Source organism: Sardina pilchardus, chromosome 23, assembly GCF_963854185.1.
Source record: "Sardina pilchardus chromosome 23, fSarPil1.1, whole genome shotgun sequence".
Taxonomy (NCBI): Eukaryota; Metazoa; Chordata; class Actinopteri; order Clupeiformes; family Clupeidae; genus Sardina; species Sardina pilchardus.
In genome coordinates, this window is record NC_085016.1 from 3604603 (window position 1) to 3628602 (window position 24000).

General features: G+C 46.8%; 1 protein-coding gene across 1 annotated transcript in view; it reads right to left on the reverse strand.

The window, feature by feature from the left end:
* Window positions 1-24000, reverse strand: part of cacnb4b (calcium channel, voltage-dependent, beta 4b subunit) — a 31566-nt gene that overhangs the window by 4843 nt on the left and 2723 nt on the right. The window contains exons 2-9 of the mRNA XM_062528109.1: window positions 21727-21810; window positions 8202-8339; window positions 7468-7590; window positions 5669-5796; window positions 2997-3046; window positions 2578-2597; window positions 1968-2048; window positions 620-678 (exon numbers count right to left, since the gene is read on the reverse strand). Of these exons, the coding sequence (XP_062384093.1) occupies window positions 620-678; window positions 1968-2048; window positions 2578-2597; window positions 2997-3046; window positions 5669-5796; window positions 7468-7590; window positions 8202-8339; window positions 21727-21810 (683 nt within the window). The remainder of the gene's footprint in view (window positions 1-619; window positions 679-1967; window positions 2049-2577; window positions 2598-2996; window positions 3047-5668; window positions 5797-7467; window positions 7591-8201; window positions 8340-21726; window positions 21811-24000) is intronic.

Here is a 24000-nt window from a genome sequence, read left to right on the forward strand (position 1 = left end):
AGTGCAGCAGCAGTTTTAAAATAATTATATTTGAAGCAGATGAAGGTCAATAATTAAAAATTGAGAGAAACAACTCATCACATGGAAGAGGTCTGTTTGGCATGCTGTCATGTGCTGGTCTGTCTTCACAATAATGTTTATGCTTATGTTTACGGTTATGTTATTTGGCAGACACTATTGTCCCATGTTTGTAATGTATGATATGCTAATGTATGCTAATGCTCATCTTTTCCTCAGAAATGTCCTGGATTACACTCATAAGCCTTTGGGTAACAAAAGTACATTTACCCAGATGGATATTCAAATGTTGTTGTCCTCTACATTGATAAGTAGACCTTGACGCTGCCTGGTCATTGGTGCAGCATTTGGGGGTTAATTGAGAGGTTAGTCCAGCATTTAAGTGCTTATCAAGAGGTTAGCGCGAGAACTAGCTCGCTAGCTCAGAGGTTTGTGGGCGTACTGGGGGCCAAATATGGCATCCTCTTGGTCATACCCTCAGAAAAAAAGGATACATCCTGACTGTCTGGTCCATAGTGTGTGTGTGTGTATGTATGTGTGTGTTGTGTGTTTTTTTTTTCTTTTTGTTTTGTTTTTTTTTTTGGTGGAGGGGGCATCTCACCTGCCATCAAAGCGATGCTTCAGGAAGTCGAAGAGAGCTTTCTGCATCATGTCTGTCACCTGCAGGGGTGGGGCGGGGGAAGTAGAGGAGAGGTGAGGGGGGAAATGACATCGTGTGACACACACACACACCAGTAAACACACGCATGGATGGTTTGGAGCCTTTTTGTTATGCAAGAAAACTAAATATCTGGTTTAAAATGACAAACTGATTATGACAGTATAGTTTACAATGATCCTCACTTTACTCAAGAGAAAGCGTCTGTGTATGTATCAGTGGAGTATGTGTGTGTGTATGTATCAGTGGCGTACGCGTGTGTGTATCAGTGGAGTATGTGTGTGTATCAGTGGCGTACGTGTGTGTGTATCAGTGGACTTCCCTAGACGCCAGTCAGCTGGCCAGTCAGGAGTGTGAGCTGAAGCTCAAGGCTGCACATCCATGGCCTGTCTGCCTGTCTGCCTGTCTGTCTGTCTGCCTGCCTGTCTGTCTGCATGCCTGTCTGTTTGTCTGTCTGTCTGTTTGTCTGCCTGTCGGTATGTCTGCCTTTCTGCCTTTCTGTCTGTCTGCCTGTCCACCTGCCTGTCTGTCTACCTGCCTGTCTGCATTCCTGTCTGCCTGTCTACCTGCCTGCGTTTGTGCTAAGCGATGTTTTTGTCTAGACATACAACACATGAGTTTTAGAAGGCCTCCTCCCACCCTCTCTCTCTCTCTCTCTCTCTCTCTCTCTCCCTCACTCTCTCTCTCTCACATTCCCGCTCTCCTTCCTTTCACTTCCATTCTCTCTCTCTGTCATGCCCTCTCTCTCTCCCATCCCCTCCCCCTTTCTCTCTCTCTCTCTCTCCCTCTCTCTCTTTCTAATTTCAAACCTTGCTCTACTTTCCAATGCTGACGTCTCCCAGTTGCCGTGGTAACAGCGTGATGAAGGAGTGAGTGTGTTTTTGTGCTCTCTATGCCAGAGAGGGGAGAGAGGGAGGGAGAAAACGATCTGCTTTTTTTCCTCTTTCATGTGCTCACACAAACAGATGGGTAAACACACACACACACACACACAAACACACACACACACACACAAATACACATTGATGCATGCTATATTAACTGCACATTTGAACATAAACAGTTCTGTTCCCCTGATGCAAGCTATGATGATAAATACTGACATCACCAAAAATAGCACAGACTTCTATTCACCACAAAATGCACCAAAATATGGCATCTTAAAATAGCCTTTCACTGCAATCCGGTCTCTGGAACAAAGCAAGTGAATGACAGTGAAAGCGACCAATCACAAGACCTAGCCATTGTTAGCTCCCTTTGGGGTAAGCCAATGAAACTGCAGAGTGCTTACCTCATAGCCTTTTAAGGAGGGTCCAACGAGGACCACGGGTCTCATGGAGGGCACCACGTCATAGGGGGCCACGTGCTCCGTCTGAAAGGGTCAAAGGTCAACCACTAGGCAGACAAACCAACGCAAATGCAAATCAATCCCCCAAAAAGCCAATCAATCCCACAAATCTGGACCATCAGTAGAGGAGTTAGTTCCCGTTATTAAGGTGTTCTGACCTAGGACAGAACACTAGGGAGATTCTGAAGTAGAGGCAAAACAATGAGAAAGACAAGACACACACCGAACTAAACCTAGAGGTGTGTGTAACGTCGTCGACTGTATCACACACCAAACTAAACCCAGAGGTGTGTAAGGTAACGTCGTCGACTGTACTGTATCACACTGAGAGAGTAGAAGTCTTGGACATCACCTCTTGACCTTTAGTGAGTGAGAGTCAGTGAGACTTGGGGAGGGGGAGGTTACTGGGCAGGTTGGTTAGTTGGAGAGTTAGAGGGTGGAGGAACTCAGAGGGTGGGGGTGGAGGAACTCAGAGGGTGGGGGTGGTGGTGGGGCGGGGGGGGGGGGGGGGGGGGGGGGGGGTGTAGCGCTGGGGGGTCCACAGAACACTTACCACTTTCTGTTTCTGCTTCCCTGTGGGGCAAACAAGCAGAGTAACAAGTCAGTACACTGACTTTCAGGGACATGCAGAACACACACACACACACACACACACATATATACACACACACATACACACACACCCAAACAGATATGGACGCACACACACATACACACACACACTCACACACACACACACACATATAGACAAACAACCCAAACATGTCCAAGCCTGACCAGCCTCGTCATCATAAACTCTGCCCCCTGTACACAACATGCTGTTGGCAGTCTAGCTCTACGCTGGACAGTGTGGAGGTACAGAATGTTGACTGGGTGGCAGACGCAAAAAATAAAAAACTACGAATCCATCTCTCCTGTTGATTCCTTTGACCCCGCCCCATTTTTTTCCCGCCCAATGGAAAACAGGCTCACCTGATGACATCACATCTCCCAGACTGGAGGAGGAGCTTCCGCTGGACTTACTGGAAGAATGACCAGAATACACACAACACACACACACACACACACACACACACACACACACACACACAGACAATGCAGCGTGTGAGTAAATCCTGAGCACACACTCTCGCTTTACTCACTAGCACAACAGTCTGAGCACACACAACACACAAATATATCAGTATGTCACACACATATATATAACACAGAAAAGACTAACGCATGCATTACTGGAGGAAGTGAAGAGAAGATCGTTGTGAGGTTAGCAGTGTCTCGTCATTAGTTAGCTCAACGTTAAGAGTGGCAGGCATCAGTTTAATGGGAAGAGACCTACCTAAGGCACGCAGAGAGAGCCTAATGCCCCCTGAGTGCTATGTCTGAAGCTGTCCCTCCTAAATTAGGATCAAAGTTTGACTGGAGATTAACCACAGCAGTTTTCAACCAGTTTTGACTGGAAATGAACCACTTCTAGGTTTCAAACTCAGCCCTCCCCAATACTAACACCAACACCCCCCCCCCCTCCCCACACACACATCCCCACCCTCCAAATAAGATGATCAGCAACATCAGTGTTTCTTTGGATAGAGACTGAGGCTATCAGAAAAGTGTGTAAAACATGTTGTACTGGTTATGCTGCATATTATATAAATTGTAGTTCCAAGAACCATTAAGAAGTTGAGAAACAGTTCCTTCCAGGCTTATCCCACACTTCCCCCTTGCTAGTTCTCTGGTCTCGATCCTATCTGGTCTGATTATTGGACATTGTGCACTGCCCCTCAGATGCACACACACACACACACATACACACACACACACACACACACACACACACACAGGGCTCTGAGCTCCTGTCCACCAATAACCAGCCAATCTGTCACGGTTCCAGCCCTACCCTCCCTCTCCTGCCCATAGAGGACACCAGAGGTGGAGAACTCCCTCAGAAAGTAAAAGTCCAATCATGTATTGGTTCTACTTGCCCTTAACACAGGTGATCTCATCAGTTAGCTGCTCTACCTGGCTGAAGATGTGTGCTAATTAGAATAAGCTGGTTAAAGTGAATGGTTGGCACAGATATGTGGTTGGACTTTTACTTTCTGAAGCTGGACTTTACATTTTGTACATTTTGTCGCTCCTTCTGATTCTCCCTGTGAGGCATCTCAGGGAGAATCAGATTGAGAATCATCTCATTGTAGGGTTTTAGCATTTTCCTGAGAACCTCTCTGTAATTGCTATGGGTTATACCATAGCCTTAAGAACCCCCCTGTAGTTCTAGGGTTTTAGTGTACTCCTGAGAACCTCCTGTAAGTTCTAGTGTTCTAGTGAAACCCTGAGAACCTCCCGGTAGTTCTAGGGCTCTAGTGAAACCCTGAGTACCTCCCTGTAGGTCTAGGGCTCTAGTGAAAGCCTGAGAACCTCCTGTTAGTTCTAGGGTTCTAGTGGCACCCTGAGAACCTCCCTGTAGGTCTAGGGTTCTAGCGGCACCCTGAGAACCTCCCTGTAGGTCTAGGTCTAGGGCTCTAGTGACACCCTGAGTACCTCCCTGTAGGCCTAGGGTTTTAGAGAACCTCCCTGTAGGTCTAGGGTTCTAGCGGCACCCTGATAACCTTCCTGTAGGTCTAGGGTTCTAGCGGCACCCTGAGTACCTCCCTGTAGGTCTAGGGTTCTAGCGGCACCCTGAGAGCCTCCCTGTAGGTCTAGGGTTCTAGCGGCACCCTAAGAACCTCCCTGTAGGTCTAGGGTTCTGGCGGCACCCTGAGAACCTCCCTGTAGGTCTAGGGTTCTGGCGGTACCCTGATAACATTCCTGTAGATCTAGGGTTCTAGCAGCACCCTGAGTACCTCCCTGTAGATCTAGGGTTCTAGCGGCACCCTGAGAGCCTCCCTGTAGGTCTAGGGTTCTAGCGGCACCCTAAGAACCTCCCTGTAGGTCTAGGGTTCTGGCGGCACCCTGAGTACATCCCTGTAGGTCTAGGGTTCTAGCGGCACCCTGAGAACCTCCCTGTAGGTCTAGGGTTCTAGCGGCACCCTGAGAGCCTCCCTGTAGGTCTAGGGTTCTAGCGGCACCCTAAGAACCTCCCTGTAGGTCTAGGGTTCTGGCGGCACCCTGAGAACCTCCCTGTAGGTCTAGGGTTCTGGCGGTACCCTGATAACATTCCTGTAGATCTAGGGTTCTAGCAGCACCCTGAGTACCTCCCTGTAGATCTAGGGTTCTAGCGGCACCCTGAGAGCCTCCCTGTAGGTCTAGGGTTCTAGCGGCACCCTAAGAACCTCCCTGTAGGTCTAGGGTTCTGGCGGCACCCTGAGTACATCCCTGTAGGTCTAGGGTTCTAGCGGCACCCTGAGAACCTCCCTGTAGGTCTAGGGTTCTAGCGGCACCCTGAGAACCTCCCTGTGGGTCTAGGGTTCTAGCGGCACCCTGAGTACATCCCTGTAGGTCTAGGGTTCTAGTGGCACCCTGAGAACCTCCCTGTAGGTCTAGGGTTCTAGCGGCACCCTAAGAACCTCCCTGTAGGTCTAGGGTTCTAGCGGCACCCTGATAACATTCCTGTAGGTCTAGGGTTCTAGCGGCACCCTGAGAGCCTCCCTGTAGGTCTAGGGTTCTAGCGGCACCCTGAGAACCTCCCTGTGGTTCTGTGCTCTTACCCTTGGATGCGGCTCTTCTTCTGCTCCTGCTGCGTGCGTATGTTCTCCAGCTTCAGAGGGCTGGGGATGAAGCCGATCTCACAGCCCTCCTTCACCAGACGCCCGATCCACCAGTCATTGTTGTACTTCTGCAAGGGGAACACCAGGGGGGGTCAGCCTGTTAGGCCCCACACAGTGTTGGATGCCAAGACACTTATTCCCTATAGACTGGTGTAACCTGCGTTTGTGGTGAACCACCGCGGTTCAAACAGACTCAGAACTCAAAACAGCAGCACCTTGGATCGGGAGTCGAGCGTGCCAACAATCCAGCTAAAAGCAAGGGGAACGCCAGGGGGTCCGCCTGTTAGGCCCTGCAGTGTTTTGATGTCAAGACATGCCAGGACCATATGAGTTTCCAGAAACCAAGCACACATGGGCTTTTATTGTTATTCATTATGTACTGTATTGGTTCTTTTATATTATTTGGGGCCAATTGGACAGTAGAACACAACTGACAGAAAGGGAAAGTGTACTTGTGCAATGGTGTTCTTTTTCAGGTAGCAGACAGTGGTCATTACAAGGCTAAGTACAAATGTATATTATCAATGTACTTAAGGAAAAAGCATCAGAGGACATCTGCACCTATTGGCAGGGGAGTCGTGGCCTACTGGTTAGGGCTTCGGGTTTGTAACCAAAAGGTTGCCGATTCGATCCCCGACCAGTAGGAAAAATGTGTGTGGGGGAAGAAGCATGCCCACATCCACAGCTGAAGTGCCCCTTCAGCAAGGCACCTAACCCCTCACTGCTCCCCTTGAGCAAGGCACCTAACCCCTCACTGCTGCTCAAGCACCACTGGAGCAAGGCAGCTCACTGCTCCAGGTTAGGGGAGTAGGCTCCCCCCAATCTTATCTAGCTATACATGTAAGTGCAAAAATGCATTGTACAAGCACAGAGCATAGAAACATACTGCAGGCTCTACATGAGCATACTGTATCTAAATATGACATATTTGTTGATGACTTTTCAAACATCCTTATTTCCTACCTCCCCCCCCCCCCAAAAAAAAAAAAATTCAGTTATAGTTCAGACTTCTTACTTCATTTTAATAGCATTGTATGTTTACAATACAATGTTCACAACAAATTAAATGTAAGGTAATGATGGTCCAATTGCGGTGTCAAGCCGTATGTGGTCTGATATCTGCAGATCTGACTTTGTTATCTGTGCGGTAGCAACCTCCATTCATAGTCTGCAGCACTGCTGAGAGAGACACTAATTAAGCTAGCATAGGCTCTACTGAGCAAAGAAAGCTCATTCAGCTAACATCCGTACGACACCGAGCAAAGATGCCAATTCGGCTAACAAAGACATTAAAAAGAGCAGATATGTTAATTCAGCTAACACAGGCACTGCACGAGATGCTAATTCAGCTAACGCGGGCGCTACACAGAGCAATAACGCTAACTCATCTAACGCTGGGCAGAGATGCTAATGTCCGAGCTCAGCAGAAAGCTGAGCATTTGCTCATGTGCATTACCGGGGATATCTAAAAGGGATCTGCTAACAGCAGGATCCACAACTGAGGACTAAAGTGACATGGAAGGAATCCTGTATATTTTACAACCTCTCTTTTTATTCTCTCATAGGAAATTGAAACTGAATTATATCAAAGCATTGCAGAACACCAACAAAGGCTTAATTCTCTTCCCCCACGAGTAACAGAATATAAAGTGTAGGCTACTTATTATTATCATTATTATTATTATTATTATTAAAAAAAAAAGGTTTGTGCTATGGGTGAGGCCTTTAGGCGACCATACCTCTTTTATGTGCAGGAAGTCCTTAGCATCAAAAGAGATGGCCGTTCCTGGCACGGGAACATCCTCATCGAGGGCCCCACAGTAGCTGACATTGGTCTTCACAGCAAAGGCCACAGCTTTGGACTGCAAGGACACAGGGGAGAGAGAAGCCAGACGAGCATGTAGCATGTTTAGCATCTTATCTGAGGGACATACTGTACCAGCAAGGAGAATGAAAGATATTGACAATAGCATCTGTCACAATCATGTCTTTTAAAGCATCACAGAGTGACGATAAGAAACTCAACACACAGCAGGGGGGGTTCTGGACATTCTAACTGAATGCCTGTTTGTCATGTTGTTGTCTTGTGCTATGCTTTGTAATTTCATGTCTAGCAGGCCCATGACTTCATTGACTTTCGAAAGCGACCTTAGATTATAGAGGGGGGCACACAAACAAAACATTGAGCAGTTTGAGTCCCTGATTGGTGGGTTAGGGTGATATGCTGCTACTAGCCCTGCTCTGATTGGTGGGTTAGGGTAATATGCTGCCCTGATTGGCGGGTTAGGGTAAGATGCTGTTGCTAGCCCTGCCCTGATTGGTGGGTTAGGATGTTATGCTGCTACTAGCCCTGCCCTGATTGGCGGGTTAGGGTGAGATGCTGTTGCTAGCCCTGCCCTGATTGGTGGGTTAGGGTGATATGCTGTTGCTAGCCCTGCCCTGATTGGTGGGTTAGGGTGAGATGACCTCTGACCTTTGCCCTCTCCAGCTGTATGGCGGCCTGCTGCTCCCTCTCCTGGCGGCCCTGACTCCCTCCTCCCGACTCCGGCTTCTCCTCCTCCAGCGACACATCAGAGTCCGACGGTCTGCTAGTGTAGGAATCCGCTGAGCCCTACACACACACACACACACACACACACACACACACACACAGAGAGAGAGGCAAGAGTTACATGGGTGCACACACACACACACAGAGAGAGAGAGAGAGGCAAGAGTTACATGGGTGTACACACACACACACACACACAGAGAGAGAGGCAAGAGTTACATGGGTGTACACACACACACACACACACACACACACACAGAGAGAGAGAGAGAGAGAGGCAAGAGTTACATGGGTGCACACACACACACACACACACACGCACACACACAGATATCAGAGTCCGATTATCTGCTAGTGTAGGAATCCACTGAGCCCTACACACACAGACACACACAGACACACACACACACACACACACACACACACACACACAGAAGCAAGTTACATGGGTGAACACACACACACACACACACACACACACACACACACACACACACACACACACACACAGACACACACACACACACACACACTGTTTCCAGCCCTAATAGACGACAGAGCCGTAACTTGGCCAGATCAGGCCCTCACTTTCTCCAGAATCTTCTGCTGCACATAGTAACCACGTAACACACATCTGTTACACACACACACACACACACACACACACACACACACACACACTGTAGTCCACATCCATGGTATAAACTACATCTAAGTGTTCTCATCAAACCGTCCTTTTGGAGCTGGCTATAACCACATCTCCCAATGAGCAGAAAGCAAACTGTACATCTACCATAATTTAGCTGCCACTTATGCATTGATTTTGCTAAATTTCTTCAACTATGAGGTTAATACACAGGGGAAACAAGAAACAACATATGCTTTTGTTTCTTCTAACTTGTATAAAACACTGTCCTTCGGCTTATACACAATGCAGCAAATTCATAGGAAATAATTGTATTTGTTTAAACCCAACTGAAATCTTAAAGAGTTCTAAGTCTTGCCTAACCACATCCGTGCCCCGAGCTCGTGCTGGTGAACAGACAGGCTACCTTCTTGGCTGGCTTCTCTGGACCGTGAAAAACCTCGCAGTACACCGTTAGAACGTCCCGGTCGGAAAATGTCTCCCCCAAGATCACATCCTCAGAGGATATCTCCTCACACAACATGTCTGCAGAAGCCATGTTCACACACACACACACACACACACACACAGAGACACACACGCACACACACACACACGCGCGCACACACACACGCACACACACACACACGCACACACACTTCTTCTCCAGGTAATGATGAAAGTTCCACTGTGCTCTTCTCGGTAATGAAGGGCGGGGAACGAGTGACTAATCTCTCATAAAACACAGATGGACCATCAGCCATCAGCCAAGGACGGGACGAGACGAGATGAGACGAGACGAGACGACGGGCCCCGGAGATGCGCAGGGGAGAGCGGGCGATGCGGACGCGGATCCGTCTCCGTCTCCGTCTCCGAGCGGGATGAGACTGGAGGAATCCTGGAGGGAGATGGGACAAACACTCCGTCCGGACCGGTCAATATCGCATTAGAGAAAGAGAAAGTCTTGCAGTCTGCTGAAATAACCCCACGCAGGCTGTGGCACAGCACTTTCTGTCTTTACCCTCCTCTCTCTCTCTCTCTCTCTCTCTCTCTCTCTCTCTCTCTCTCTCTCTCTCTCTCTCTCTCTCTCTCTCCCTCTCTCTCTCTCTCTCTCTCTCTCTCTCCCTCTCTCTCTTTACCACATCACACACTTTTTTTTCTCCCTGCTTCAGCAGGACCCAATTGAACCCAATGAGTTCAATCAACAACAAAAAAGGCAAAGGCTTGATTCTTGGAATCAAAAAAAGAAAGAGAGAAAAGAAAAGCACGAATCCGCTTATCTGTGTGCGTGGAAGTGATGATGTGAAGGACAAAGGAAGAGCTTTCATCTGAGATGGAGATATGATGGCCGAAGGTAGCTGATAAACTGCTTTGTTTGAGGCCAGGACAAAACCGCTTTCAATTACCACAAACCTGGTCCGGAGCACACAGCGGACTTCACTGGAATCACTGCTGTGAGAGGAAACATTCCAGGGCAGGCGCAGGTACACTACAGTCATTCCCAACTAGTCATTCTCAACATTCCCCGGAGGGTTTTCATTCTTTTCTGTGCAATCCCAATTCCCAACAAGTCACTGAGTTTAGAACAAACCTTGAGAAAGAGTCAAAATCATTCTAAAAATAACCCAAACCCTGTCACCTACCCAAACCCTGAAGGCCAGTTCAAGCAGAATATGATGACCACAAACAGAACATGCAGACAGGCACAGGGACAGATTCACAAGCGGGCAGCCCCAACAACAACTGATCAGCTCCAACCCATCCAGACAAGATGAAGAACCAATCAAAGACTGACCTAAACGCTACCAGTCCCTTTTTCTTCTTCTTTTTTTATTATTAAACTTTATGGTTTAAAATCAATAATTTATGGACTATAATCCACATTATCATTTGAAAACTAATTCTAATTTTGTGTTTGCTTACAGTTGTGTGAATGGTCAATGGTGATATGTGCTGACGGTCATGTGATCTGTTAGTCTGGCTATCACCATACTACTAAGCTCAATTGTTTAAGATTGAACATTAGTATGGGTAGTGTGCACTTTATTTCTACTGCACAAGAGGCGTGCTCTCTCGGAGGAGGGGCGAGACTGTCGAGCTCTATTGGCCTCGTTCAAATGACACGTACGCTTGGATAGTCCTTCAACCAATCAGACCAACGATCCGGTGCGTCTTTTGGATAAGCTACCTTGTAATTGGAGCCAGAGGTTGTGGACAGGAAGCAGGGGAGATAGATGTACAGGTTTCCAGCCTGAGCTACGGGGCGAAATCCAAATTCGCTGGCAGGTCAGGCAGGGTTCTCCCAGCCTACTGATCTGTGCTTCAGGGGAGGGCCAGCACTCTAACACGCGTCTGGGCGCAGATGGTACTACTATAGCATCTTAACATGAACACAGAACAGTGTCTGGGCGTAGCTACACTGTTAAAATGAATGTGTTGAAAATAACACATCTCTGTGTCCAGACAGGGACAACACATTTTGTGCTGTTTCTGACACATTGCTTTTGTTATTTGTTACACGGTATGTGTTGAAAATAACACAACTTGTGTTGAAAATAACACAACTTGTGTTGTTTTTAACACAATCTCTGTGCCCAGATAGGGACAAGACAGTGTGTTGTTTCCAACACATTCATTTTGAGAGTGTAGTCAGATACTCGGCAGGTATCCCACCAGCACTGTTGTCGTGGCGGCAGCTGGTTCTAAAGGTGGTGGGCAGGGTTGTAGTGGAGGCTAAATGCAAGTAAACGCAGTTTATCCACCTCTGAAATTTCAGAAATAGAGTTTATCCACCTCTTATCAGAGCTTATCCACCTCTCAAAAGTTTATTCACCAATTATTACTGTACCATTCAAAAATCACACTGTATTATCCACATTCACAATATGTGCACTCATCAACCATTTAACACCACTGGTATTGATATATAAACATCAGCCAATAACCTCCACCATCATCAAACACATTCTGGATGCCTTTTTCAGAAATCTGACACCACATGGTGCAGTCCACCTCACCGAGATCAAAGAATTCATAAGGTGCCTCTCATTCAGCTTTTATACTGTACGTCCTCCTCCCTCACTCCTCGATCCTCACTGATCTACGTAAAGAATGATGGGGCGGCAACAATGGGATAGTCTATCCCTTCTTCTATCTTTCTTTATGTAGATCAGTGAGGATCGAGGCCCGAGGAGGTAGGGAGGATGTATAAACGCTGAATGAGAGGCACCCATAGTGGCACCCATAGTTCTCTTATTCTGCCTCTACACCCCTGGTGACGGGGGAAGGTACGGGGCGGAGGCAGATCCATGGGTGGGAGGGGCTTGCTGGTTTGACGGAGGTAGTTTTAATCAGAGAGGGTTAAAGCGGAGCGAGAGGTGCAAACGTTCGACCATTTCCGTGAAGGGGAGCGAAATCCCCCTTTAAGCAGACCTAGAAAGTGACGTTACATTCTAACTGAACTGCTTGCCAATTTGACAGAGATCGATATCCCACTATGATGACTTTGCGACACGCCTCTTTAAGCAGACAGGAACTGTTGGAATTTTGCTTCCATAGAGATGCATTATGTTGCTATCTTGTCAGTAATGAAGGATCTTTGTTTCAATGAAGGCATAGGCCTTACAGAAGAGGGTGAGGGTGCTAAGCCCACATTTAATGCCAATTAAATTGGACCATAGGTTGTCGCAAACTGAGCATTGAACTTGGTTCAACTTTCAAGCGCAATGCTTGGCTCATCAATGTCAGTTTTAGAATGTTCAGTTATTTTGACCAATCAGATTCGTCTGAGAACGTAACAACAAAGATTGTCTAGTTACTAAGATGAATTTTAAACTGTCTCTAATAATAACGTTGACCGCAGCTTACTTAGAAACGAGATAGAATATTTTGAATAATTATTATGGTCTGAGCGTTGCATTACGCTTGCCTCCTGCCGCTGGCTAATGTGATCCCCGCCTAAAGGTGTATGTGAGATCTTGAACATTATAACAAAAGATTCCATTCCGGAACAATTCAAGGAACCCAGACATTCTTTAGAATGTTCAAGTTCCACCAATCCCATCACACCGGTTTGACTGTACACGTTTAAGGGTTGACACACATGAATCCAAAGCGACACCAAAGATCCTTGATTTCTAACCGCTTCAATCCTCTCAGACACACACACACACACACACACACACACACACACACACACACACACACACACACACACACACACACACACACACACAAACAGACACACACACAGCCCCAGCCTGAGAGTTCCACACGTCCTTATTCCTCCACCCAACACACACGGTTCCTCATCTCAAGACTGACACACACACACACACAGTTGCTCATCTCAACACTGAACACACGGTTCCTCGTCTTACATGTAACACTGAACACACACACACACACGCTTGCTCATCTCAACACTGAACACACGGTTCCTCATTTTAACACTGACACACACACACACGGTTCCTTATCTCAACATTGAACACACACACACATACGGTTGCTCATCTTACTGTAACACTGAACACACACACAGATGGTTCCTCATCTCAAAACTGAACACACACACACACACACACACACACACACACAGTTCCTCATTTTAGCACTGAACACACACACACACGGTTCCTTATCTCAACACTGAACACACACACACACACACACACACGCGGTTCCTCATCTCAACACTGAACACACACGGTTCCTCAAACACACCGAGTTTGTCTTGCGTGTGTCATTTGATCCTACAGCATTGTAGCTCTGCTAGCTCCTTCAATAGAGCATTTCCTCCACCATCACTAGAGCAGCATACAGTACTGTACTGTACTGTACATCACTCCTCCCAGTGTTGCACACACACCTCCGTTACACACACACACCTCTGCTTTACAGTCCTCCATGCACACTAGCACATTCAGACCTATACACACATCTCCTACTTAGTGAGGTTCAATCATATTCTGATTTTGGGCTGGGGCATATTGTGTGCGTGTGTGTGTGTGTGTGTGTGTGTGTGTGTGTGTGTGTGCACCATGTTGAGGTCTATTTTCAGCATCCCTGAATTGTGTGTTAGTGTGCATGAGCGTACCGTAAAGCAGAGGTGTGTGTGTGTGTGTGTGTGTAGTGTGTGTGAGGTTGTGTGTTAATGGAGGTCTGTGTGTGCGTGCGTGCACGCGCGCGTGTGTGTGTGTGTGTTTGTGTGTGTGTGTGTGTGTGTGTGTGTGTGTGCGTGTGTGTGTGTGTGTTAGCGTGCATGAGCGGACGATGGAGACGAGGAAGAGTCTCATTAGGAGAATGTGCCACTTTAGCAGAAAGGCATCAGGATCATTTATACACACACACACACACACACACACACACACACACACACAGAGCTTCAGTCAGTCAGACGGATGGAGAAGAAACATAGAGACTCCCAGCACACACAAACACACACACACAGAAACACAAGAACATAAACGCACATGAGCATACATAATCACATGCATACATACATGACAACATACACACACACACACACACAAACATTTACATAAATTCACCCTTGGCCATGCTCACACACACAAATGAACATGAATACACATCCAGAGACGTACAGCTGAATACACACAGACACAGACACAGACACACACACACACACACACACACACACACACACATACACACACTTACATAAATACACACACACACTGCCTTATGCCTTGTACTGTAAGATGGCAGTACTGTCCTATGTATTCTGCTGAGGCATACTGTACCCAATGACGAGCTAGAGAATGCCCATAGATGCACACACACACACACACACACACACTCATAACACACACACACACACACACACACACACACACACACACACTCATAACACACACACACACACATCCATAACACCCTTCTGAAAACAATCCTCCCTGACATCTACAGGCATTCTTCTGACCTACACAGATGTCCAAACTCACAAACACACACACACACACACACACACTCTTAATAGCCCTTGCTAGCATTACTCAGCCTAAAGCGCCCCAGCATGTGCAAGATCATGCCCGTCCCTTTCTCACGGGGGCAGATGCCCACCTCCTGCCCATATGCTCCACGTCTGTCCTGCCCGACGGGCACCAACGTCACACTTGTCCACATTTCGCCTTACCTACACAGATGCCCAAACACACACTCACACACACACTTGTCCACATTTTGCCTTACCTACACAGATGCCCAAACACACACTCACACACACACTTGTCCACATTTCGCCTTACCTACACAGATGCCCAAACACACACACACTCACTCACATGACACCTGTCCACATTTTGCCTTACCTACACAGATGCCCAAACACACACACACACACACACACACACACACACACACTCACACATTCCTCTCACCTAAACAGATGCCCAAACAAACACATCTCCCTCTGCCACTGGACACAAAGGATGCCCGGGACCAGTCCAGCTTAGCTTAGCTTTCCACAATTATAATACAATATTTTTAAATGTATTTATTTTATTCATGTATTTAGCTGAGGCCTTTATCCGAAGCAACTTACAGATGCCAACTGCAGGGGCTGGTCTCCCTGGAGTCCTTCTCAAGGGCAGCTATACTGTAGCTGGGAATCGAACCCACGACTCATGTGGCTACTGCATGCTAGCCGAGCTCCTTAGCCACTACACTACCAGCACCCCACACCTCTGGCCAGAGCTCCATTTAAAGCTGGACACTCAGATTGAAACTGGACCCTCAATCTGAAGCACCCCACTCGGTTCGAAGCCGGGGACTCAGTTTAAAGCTGGACACTCGGTCTACAGTACAGCCACACACACACACACACACACACACACACGGTCTACGGCAAACGAGGCTCTCACACACTGGGGTGCCCATCACATGTGACTCATACAATTCTACTCATCCACCACCTGCATCACACACACGTATACATACAGATACACACGTATACATACACACACACACACACACACACACACACACACACACACACACACACACACCCAGATATTGGAATGCACATTGCAGAAAGGGAGAACAGGGGGCCTCTGCCCCTTTAACACTGCCTGTGGAAGCAGCCTTGCGTTGCCACTGCCTATACACACACACACACACACATACATATGATGATACATTGTGCAATCTCAGCCGTGCTTAAAGGGGAGGCAGGTAAAGTCCCGGCCAGGAATGAAGCAGAAAACACAACACTGTTCAAATGGAGCTCTACATGGATTCTTGTGGATTCTTGTGTGTGTGTGTGTGTGTGTGTGTGTGTGTGTGTGTGTGTGTGTGTGTGTGTGTTTCATTAGACTAGATACCAGTGGCCTAGGCGACAGACGGCAGTAACTGTACGCTGTTGTCACACACACACACACACGCACGCGCACGCACACACACGGATACACTCACACACACGACTCACACGAACACATATATCATCTATATACACACGTAAAAACACACCTCCATCCGTTAGACAGCATTCATGGGAACACTGTATCCTAGCCATTTTCACATGGTTCACATATATTAGTGAGTTAGTGTGTATGCGTGCATGTGTGTGTGTGTGTGTGTGTGCAGCCCAGCTGAGCCTGTCCTGATCACATACACAACACACACACACACACACACACAGAGAAAATCAGCGCGGCAGCAAGCTCCAGAGAGATGTGATGGAGAAGAGAAAAAGCACACACACAAACACACACACACACACACACACACACACACAGACACACACACTCACCGCCTCCGAGTCTTCAAAGCCATGCAGGTACAAATTGTCATACATGGAGGTTTCCTCTTCCAACGCACCCCTCAGGAAGAATAGAGGAAAAAAAAGGAGAGCTGGAGAGGAGAGGTGGAGGAGGAGGAGGAGGGGGAGGAGGAGAAGAAGAGGAGGCCGCCGCCACCACCGCCACCGAGAGGAGAAAAATGGATGGATGTAGGGAGGAGGAGGAGGAGGAGAAGGAGGGGAGGAGGGAGGAAGAGAATGACAAACCCCTCTCTCCCCTGCGAAAAAAAAAAAAAAAAAAAAAAAACGGAGTTAAAATACGGGGAAAAAATGTGCCCCTCTATGGAGCGAGGGAGCGAGGGAGGGAGAGAAGAGAGAGCGAGAGAGCGGACGAGAGCGCGCGGGCGAGCGAACGACAGTGGGCCAGCTCTGCCGTTGTTCCCAGGCCCCGTGCCGCTGCGTCGGAGCGGAGAGGAGCGGAGAGGAGAGGAGACGAACGCTGCGGAGAGCAGAGGAGAGGAGAGCAGAGGAGAGCAGCGCTATACGCTACGCTGCGCTGCGTGTGTGTGTGTGTCGGAGTCGGCAGCCCCAGCGACGTCTCACATCGTCCAGGAGGGAGAGTCTCCGTGCGGCTGTGGCATTCTATCGGCTAAAACACAGCGCTTCCTGATACGGACGGACCCGCACACACACGCACGCACACACACACACTCTCTCCCGCGAGCGCGCGCGCACACACACACACACAAACGACACGGCACGGCACGGCACGGCACACGCGCCAAAACGCAACGCAAAGGCAACGCACCGCACGCTACGCAGTGCAACGCAAAACACACACTCTCTCCTCTCTCTCTCTCTCTCGCACACACACACACACACACGCACAGCAGCAGAGGCACGAGAGACAGAGGCAGAGAGGGAGGGGGAGAGAGGGAGAGAGAGAGATAGGCAGAGAGGGAGGGGAGAGAGGGAGAGAGGGAGGCAGCGAGAGAGAGAGGGAGGGGGAGGGAGAGAGAGAAGACCCTTCCTCAATCACAGAGCTGATGACATAGGTGGCTAGCTGCACTCTGATTGGCTGAGAGCTCCCCAGTCAGCATCGACGTGTGTTCTCCTTGACTGGGAGCCCTGGAGGAGAGAAACGACTGTCTTGCAAAAGCAATCTCTCCCTCTCCCTTTCCCTCTTTCCCTCTCTCTCTCCCTCTCCCTTTCCCTCTTTCCCTCTCTCTCTCCCTCTCCCTCTCCCTCCATCTCCTCTCCTTTTCCCTCTTTCCCTCACCCTTTCTCTCTCCCTCTCCTCTCCCTTTCCCTCTCTCTCCCTTTCCCTCTTTCCCTCTCTCTCTCCCTCTCCCTTTCTCTCTCCATCTCCTTTTCCCTCTTTCCCTCACCCTTTCTCTGTCCCTCTCCTCTCCCTTTCCCTCTCTCTCCCTTTCTCTCTTTCCCTCTCTCTCTCCCTTTCTCTCTCCATCTCCTCTCCCTCTCCCTCTCTCTCCCTTTCTCTCTTCGTCTCTCTCTCTTCTCCCTTTCCCCCTCGTCTCTCTCTCTCTTCCTTGCTCTCTCACTCTGTTTTTTCTTCCTCTCTTGAGATTTCCTCCTCTCACACTCTCCCTGTCTGTATGCTAATTAAATATAAATCACTATGGTACAAGATACAGTACACACACACACACACACACACATGACTATGGCTGTGTGTTTGTGTGTGTGTGTGTGTGTGTATATGTATATAGAATGTATTTAATTTACATACTGTATATAATTTCAGTACTGCCTCAGATTTCAACAGAATTTAACAATACAACTATCTCTCTCTCTGTCTGTCTGACATACATTGCTTTCTAATTTCCTTCAACTAATTTTAAAAATAGAAAAATAAAAAAACATGAAAATAATTATTCATTAACGAAAGACATTTGGATTATTAAACCATGTGTGTGATGTTATCACAGCATAAACATCACTCATGTGTAATATAAATAGAAAACACACTGCAAAAACATAATAACACACACACACACACACACACACACACAAACACACACACACACACACACACTGTATGTACTCTGAAATAAAACATCATTAGAGTTCATACACAATAGCGATTGGGTGTTTCTCCTGTCCATGTTTAAGAGATAAGATTTAAAGAGTTAATTCTAGGTTGGCGTCTGTCCTGTGCCTTACGTTAAGGTTTGCGAAGGTGCTTCTGGTGTGTATAATCCATAAACAGGTCAAGAAATAGTAGGAGGAAAAAGGTCAAAGTGGGAATACTAGAGATGGGCTGAGCCCGAAATGTTAGCATCTCGCTCAGTCCATCTTGTGCACTGTTTTGGCTTATTTCAGCACAACACTATTTGAGTTTAACAGCCTCTGAGCGTGAGTTCCTTTCTTCATCTACTGCTTGGCATGTTTACGTTAAACAGACACTTAATGTACAGAATGTTCACTCGGAGTCAGGTGCTTACATTCACAGGGTCTCTGCACACACTGTACGAGCATCACACACACACACACACACACACACACACACACACACACACACACACTCGGACTCAGGTGCTTACATTCACAGGGTCTCTGCACACACTGTAGGAGCATTAACCACAGCTCGGACAGATAGAGCGGCTGACATAAACAGCCTCTAAATATTTACACAGGACAACTTCAGTTCAATCCAGAGTGCCCCTGGGACTAGTCCAGAACCAAACTAGGAAATGGATCAGGACTAGTCCAAAACCAAACTAGGAAATGGATCAGGACTAGTCCAGAACTAAACCAGGAAATGGATCAGGACTAGTCCAGAACCAAACCAGGAAATGGATCAGGACTAGTCCAGAACTCTAGTCCAGAACCAAACCAGGAAATGGATCAGGACTAGTCCAGAACCAAACTAGGAAATGGATCAGGACTCACACTAAGGACCACTAGGACCTACACTAAGCTACATTTGCTTTTACATTTATTTAATTTGGCAGATGCGTCTATGCAAAGCAACTTTTAGCAATACAATAGGATTTAAGATCTTAACACTTAAGCATTTGACAACTAAACTACAGGGCTACAGCTATAGCAATACAATAGCATTTCAGCTACAGTGCAGAGTAGACCGTAGCTACAGAAGGAATTACAGCTGCATGGCTACATTTAAGCTACAACAACAGATGATGGAAGTCTGAAGTCAGTCAATAAACATTGGTCGTAGTGTTATCCAAATTTTGTGCAGTGATATGTTCATATGCATGCTTGGTACCGCCCTTGAGTTGGGGCATTTTCATTAGTCATATGTAGCCAGAAAACCTTTCAATCTTTTGTAGATTTGGTCTGGATTTCCAGGCTATCGGATAACCTGGATATGTTCCACAAACATGAACATTTACTGCCAGAACTAAAGTGAGGGTGTCATATAACCTGGAGATGCTCCACAATCCAAGAAGAGCTTTGTTTGACAAGGCCTACAAATGAAACCTTCTTGAAAGCAGATGTAGTTTTTAGCATCAGTGTAAGGTTAAACAGTTGCATTCAATATTTATTGTATTTATTGTTGAAAATGTCTACATCATAAAAAAATGTACAACTAAAACCTTCCATGATGCTTATTAAAGGCGTTTTTAAGCTTCTGTGTGTAGTTTTTGTTTTGCTTGAAACAATAATAAATGACCTAAAGCCACTTTCCTGTCACTTTAATTGTCCACGATGGGACATCTTAAAGATTACATAGAATGAATGAACGGAGTATTTAAAGTTCTATGATTTTAACAACATAATAACAGCGTCACAGTCTGTGTTTGCATCACAGTCTGTTTGGAGCCGCCTGAAAAAACCTGTTTCCCGTTCACGGTATAGTGGCCCTACACCGGCCTCTCCTGATTCAACAAGGCCGAGGTGAAAACGCTTTTCCAGTTTGTGTTATGTTTAAAAGGAACATCCTCCAAACAATTCACAGACAGAAGTTTCAGTTGCATAACGACTATGAAATTGAATGAGTTAAAGTTGCTGTTGGTTTTGATCATATTCACTGAAACCGTCAGTATGCTCTGAAAGAAAAACATAAATCAGCCGGTTTTAGAAAAAAAACCTTGTGCTTCTACCTCCACCTAGAGCCTGTTATTTGTTTTACAAAAATCCACCGCTGTTGGTTCTTCTGGTCAGGGCTATATGATCATTGGCAGATCTGACTGTCAAATCAGTTTGTGCACACTCACTAACAAGCACAAACTCGATGGGAGGCTGCTCGGTCGTATAGTGGGGGAAAGGCATGAGAGTTGTATACATTCAAAATGTTGCCTAAGTCTCCTCAATCTGCCAGACTTGCAAACTGCAGCTAAAGGGATATTCCACCATTTGTGACGCTAGCAGGCGAGATGCTAATGGTCTAAACCGATTCAATGATCTATGCTAGGCTGGAGCTAAAAGTTGTATAGCCAGACTCAAAGAATGGCTGGATGAATGGGAAAAGGTAAATATCAATTGTTTTGCTCAAGGGGAGGTGGAAAATTAGCTTAATTCCCCAAATGGTGGAATATCCCTTTAAGTACCACTACAATCAGCCTTGTCTCAGCGCTTTAACTAATTAATAGTTGGAAATGTAGCCTGATGCAGGCTAGGCTAATCCCGCTAAGGCTGTGCTCTGCTGCATTTAAAGTCAATTTCATGTCATCTGGTCTGAGACTGTTCCCATATAACACAAATATTACTTACAAGCCAGAGATGTGCTGCATTGGCCTCTGCAGATGATCTAGTTAGTCCATGTTTCCTCAATGTGAGGAGCAATGCATTATGGGTCACCCTTTATATTGGTTGTGTGTGTTTGTTACCATGGTGTGGGTGGTCTTACCTGTCCGTGTGTGTGTGTGTGTGTGTGTGTGTGTGAACGTGCGCACGTGCGTGCGTGCATCTGTGTGTGTGTGTGTGTGTGTGTGCGTGTGTGTTTTGTAGAGCTGTAGAACCACTGGACAGAGTGGACCCCATAATGGTGGGAGTGTTAGGTGGACCCCAAATAGTAGCAAATGTAAGTATGTGTGTGTGTGTGTGTGTGTGTGTGTGTGTGTGTGTGTGTGTATTACCTGTCTAAGGATGAAACTGGTAGAGGTGGTGCTGCCATCAGATCTCTTCAGCCGACTCCTCCTGGAGTAGGTCCCTCGATTCACCTGATATAAGCAAACATACATATGCACACCACACACACACACACACACACACACACAAACACACATACAGACCACACGCGCGCACACACACACACACACATAAACACACAGTTACATGTCTATTCACTGATAAATAAAACACAACAGAAATACCTCAAGAGTTAGAACCTTGCAAAAGACAACTCTCCACTTGCCCGCTCACACACATAAAAGGCGATAGATGAACTTAAACAATTTGGGAGGAACCTCACAGTACACACGGACACCTCCACACATATACACACACACGCGCGCACGCACATAACCTTACACACACACGCACACCATTACACAGATACATAAACACACACACACACACACACCCTCACACACTTTGTGACTTATGGACTTCAACCATAGGATAGGAGACTTCCCCAGCACACAAACATAAACACACACACACACACACACACACACACACATACACTCACACTTATCAAAGGTGATGCACCTTAGCCACAGGACAGAGAGCTCCCCCTATGAGAACCAGGCTCACGCCGGCTGCATTAACCCGCCACCGAGGCCCCTTGTCTGGGGGAACATGGCGCCGCAGCCCCCCTCCCCTGGTCCTCACCGCAAGGGGAACCGCAGGCGGGAACAGTGTGACTCACACAGCCAGCGGGGGAGCCAGCAGAACACTCCATCCCAGCCTGGGGGAGTCACACACACCTCTACTCCCACACACACACACACACACACACACACACTTGTGCTCCAGCCTAGGAATCATTAGGGCTGTAGCTAATGATTATTTTCATAGTAGATTAGTTGAAATCTAGTTGAAGAAGCTGCAAATCAAGATATTGTAGTATTATTTCTTAGAAAATAACACAACCCAATTAACAAATTGTTGTAACTAATTAGTTGTTTACTAATTAGTTGACAACTAAGTGCTTAAAGAGACACTTCACCGATTAGCATTAAGCTTTGTATCTTTAGAAAACCAGTCATGTTTTTGAATGGTCATGTATCATTCCCTCAGTTTGCCTTGAGATGGGAAAAATACGGATTTCAATGAAACCCATGAATAGGACTTCCTGCTTTCAATGATGTAAAATGATGATTTTTACATCATTGAAAGCAGGAAGTCCAACATTGAAATCCGTATTTCTCCCATCTCAAGGCAAACTGAGGGAATGATGCACGACCATTCAAAAACATGACTGGTTTTCTAAACATACAAAGCTTAATGATAATCGGTGAAGTGTCCCTTTAATTGGTTAATTATTCAATTATTAAAATGAATTATGATCCAAGGACAATCACACACATGTACCTCGGCACGATCCAGCTCATGAAGACTAACTGACTTGTGCCGACAGGCCTACTGTACCTGATTTACAAGTAGTGGGTTATTATATGAATCAGATATAAAAAATAAATAATTTTTATACTTTTGATTTGAAATGAATTAGTGTTCTTTCTGAATATAGTTATTATTAGTATGCAGGTCTCATAAAGCATTATTTTGTACTGTAAGCACCTGATAAAGAGAGAGGCTTGTCAATAGGACACTTTAGGTGCTGTGTCCACCAAACGCGTTTTTTGCGCCGACGGCGACAATTTTCAATGTAAAGTCTATGTAGCTCAGCGCTCACAGCGCTGAGCGCCCTCGGCGGAAAAAAAAGTCGGCGCCGACAGTTTTTTGTCGCAGCGCTCAGAGCGCTCAAAGTTGAAATCTGTTCAACTTTTAGAACAGCGCCGGGCTCGTCAATGGCACTTCTCGTTATAAACCGTCTCTGGTTTTGGTAACTTAGCAACAATAAACACTTATCGAAGCGCCGAGAGGAGGAGGTTATGGGCGCTCTGGCTGTAAAAAACGCGTTTGGTGGACACAGCACCTTAAAGGAACACACTTTTTAACGGTATTCCCCATAGTTAGCTAAGTCGACACACACCCTCCTCATCTCCATGTGTGTAGTTACTGTGTCAATGTCAAATGAGACGCAGCCGTTTTGTAAGCATATACAGTACTGTACATACTTGGCACTATGTTCTCATGCAGGCAAAGCACTGCTACTTGGGCGGAGTGATTTGCAAAGCACAGCTCCTTAGGGTTTGAAGAAGCAACACCGGAGCTTTTCAGCTGCTGCCTGCACATCACTCCGCCCAAGTAGCGTGTTTCGCCTGAGTGTGAACATATACTGTAGT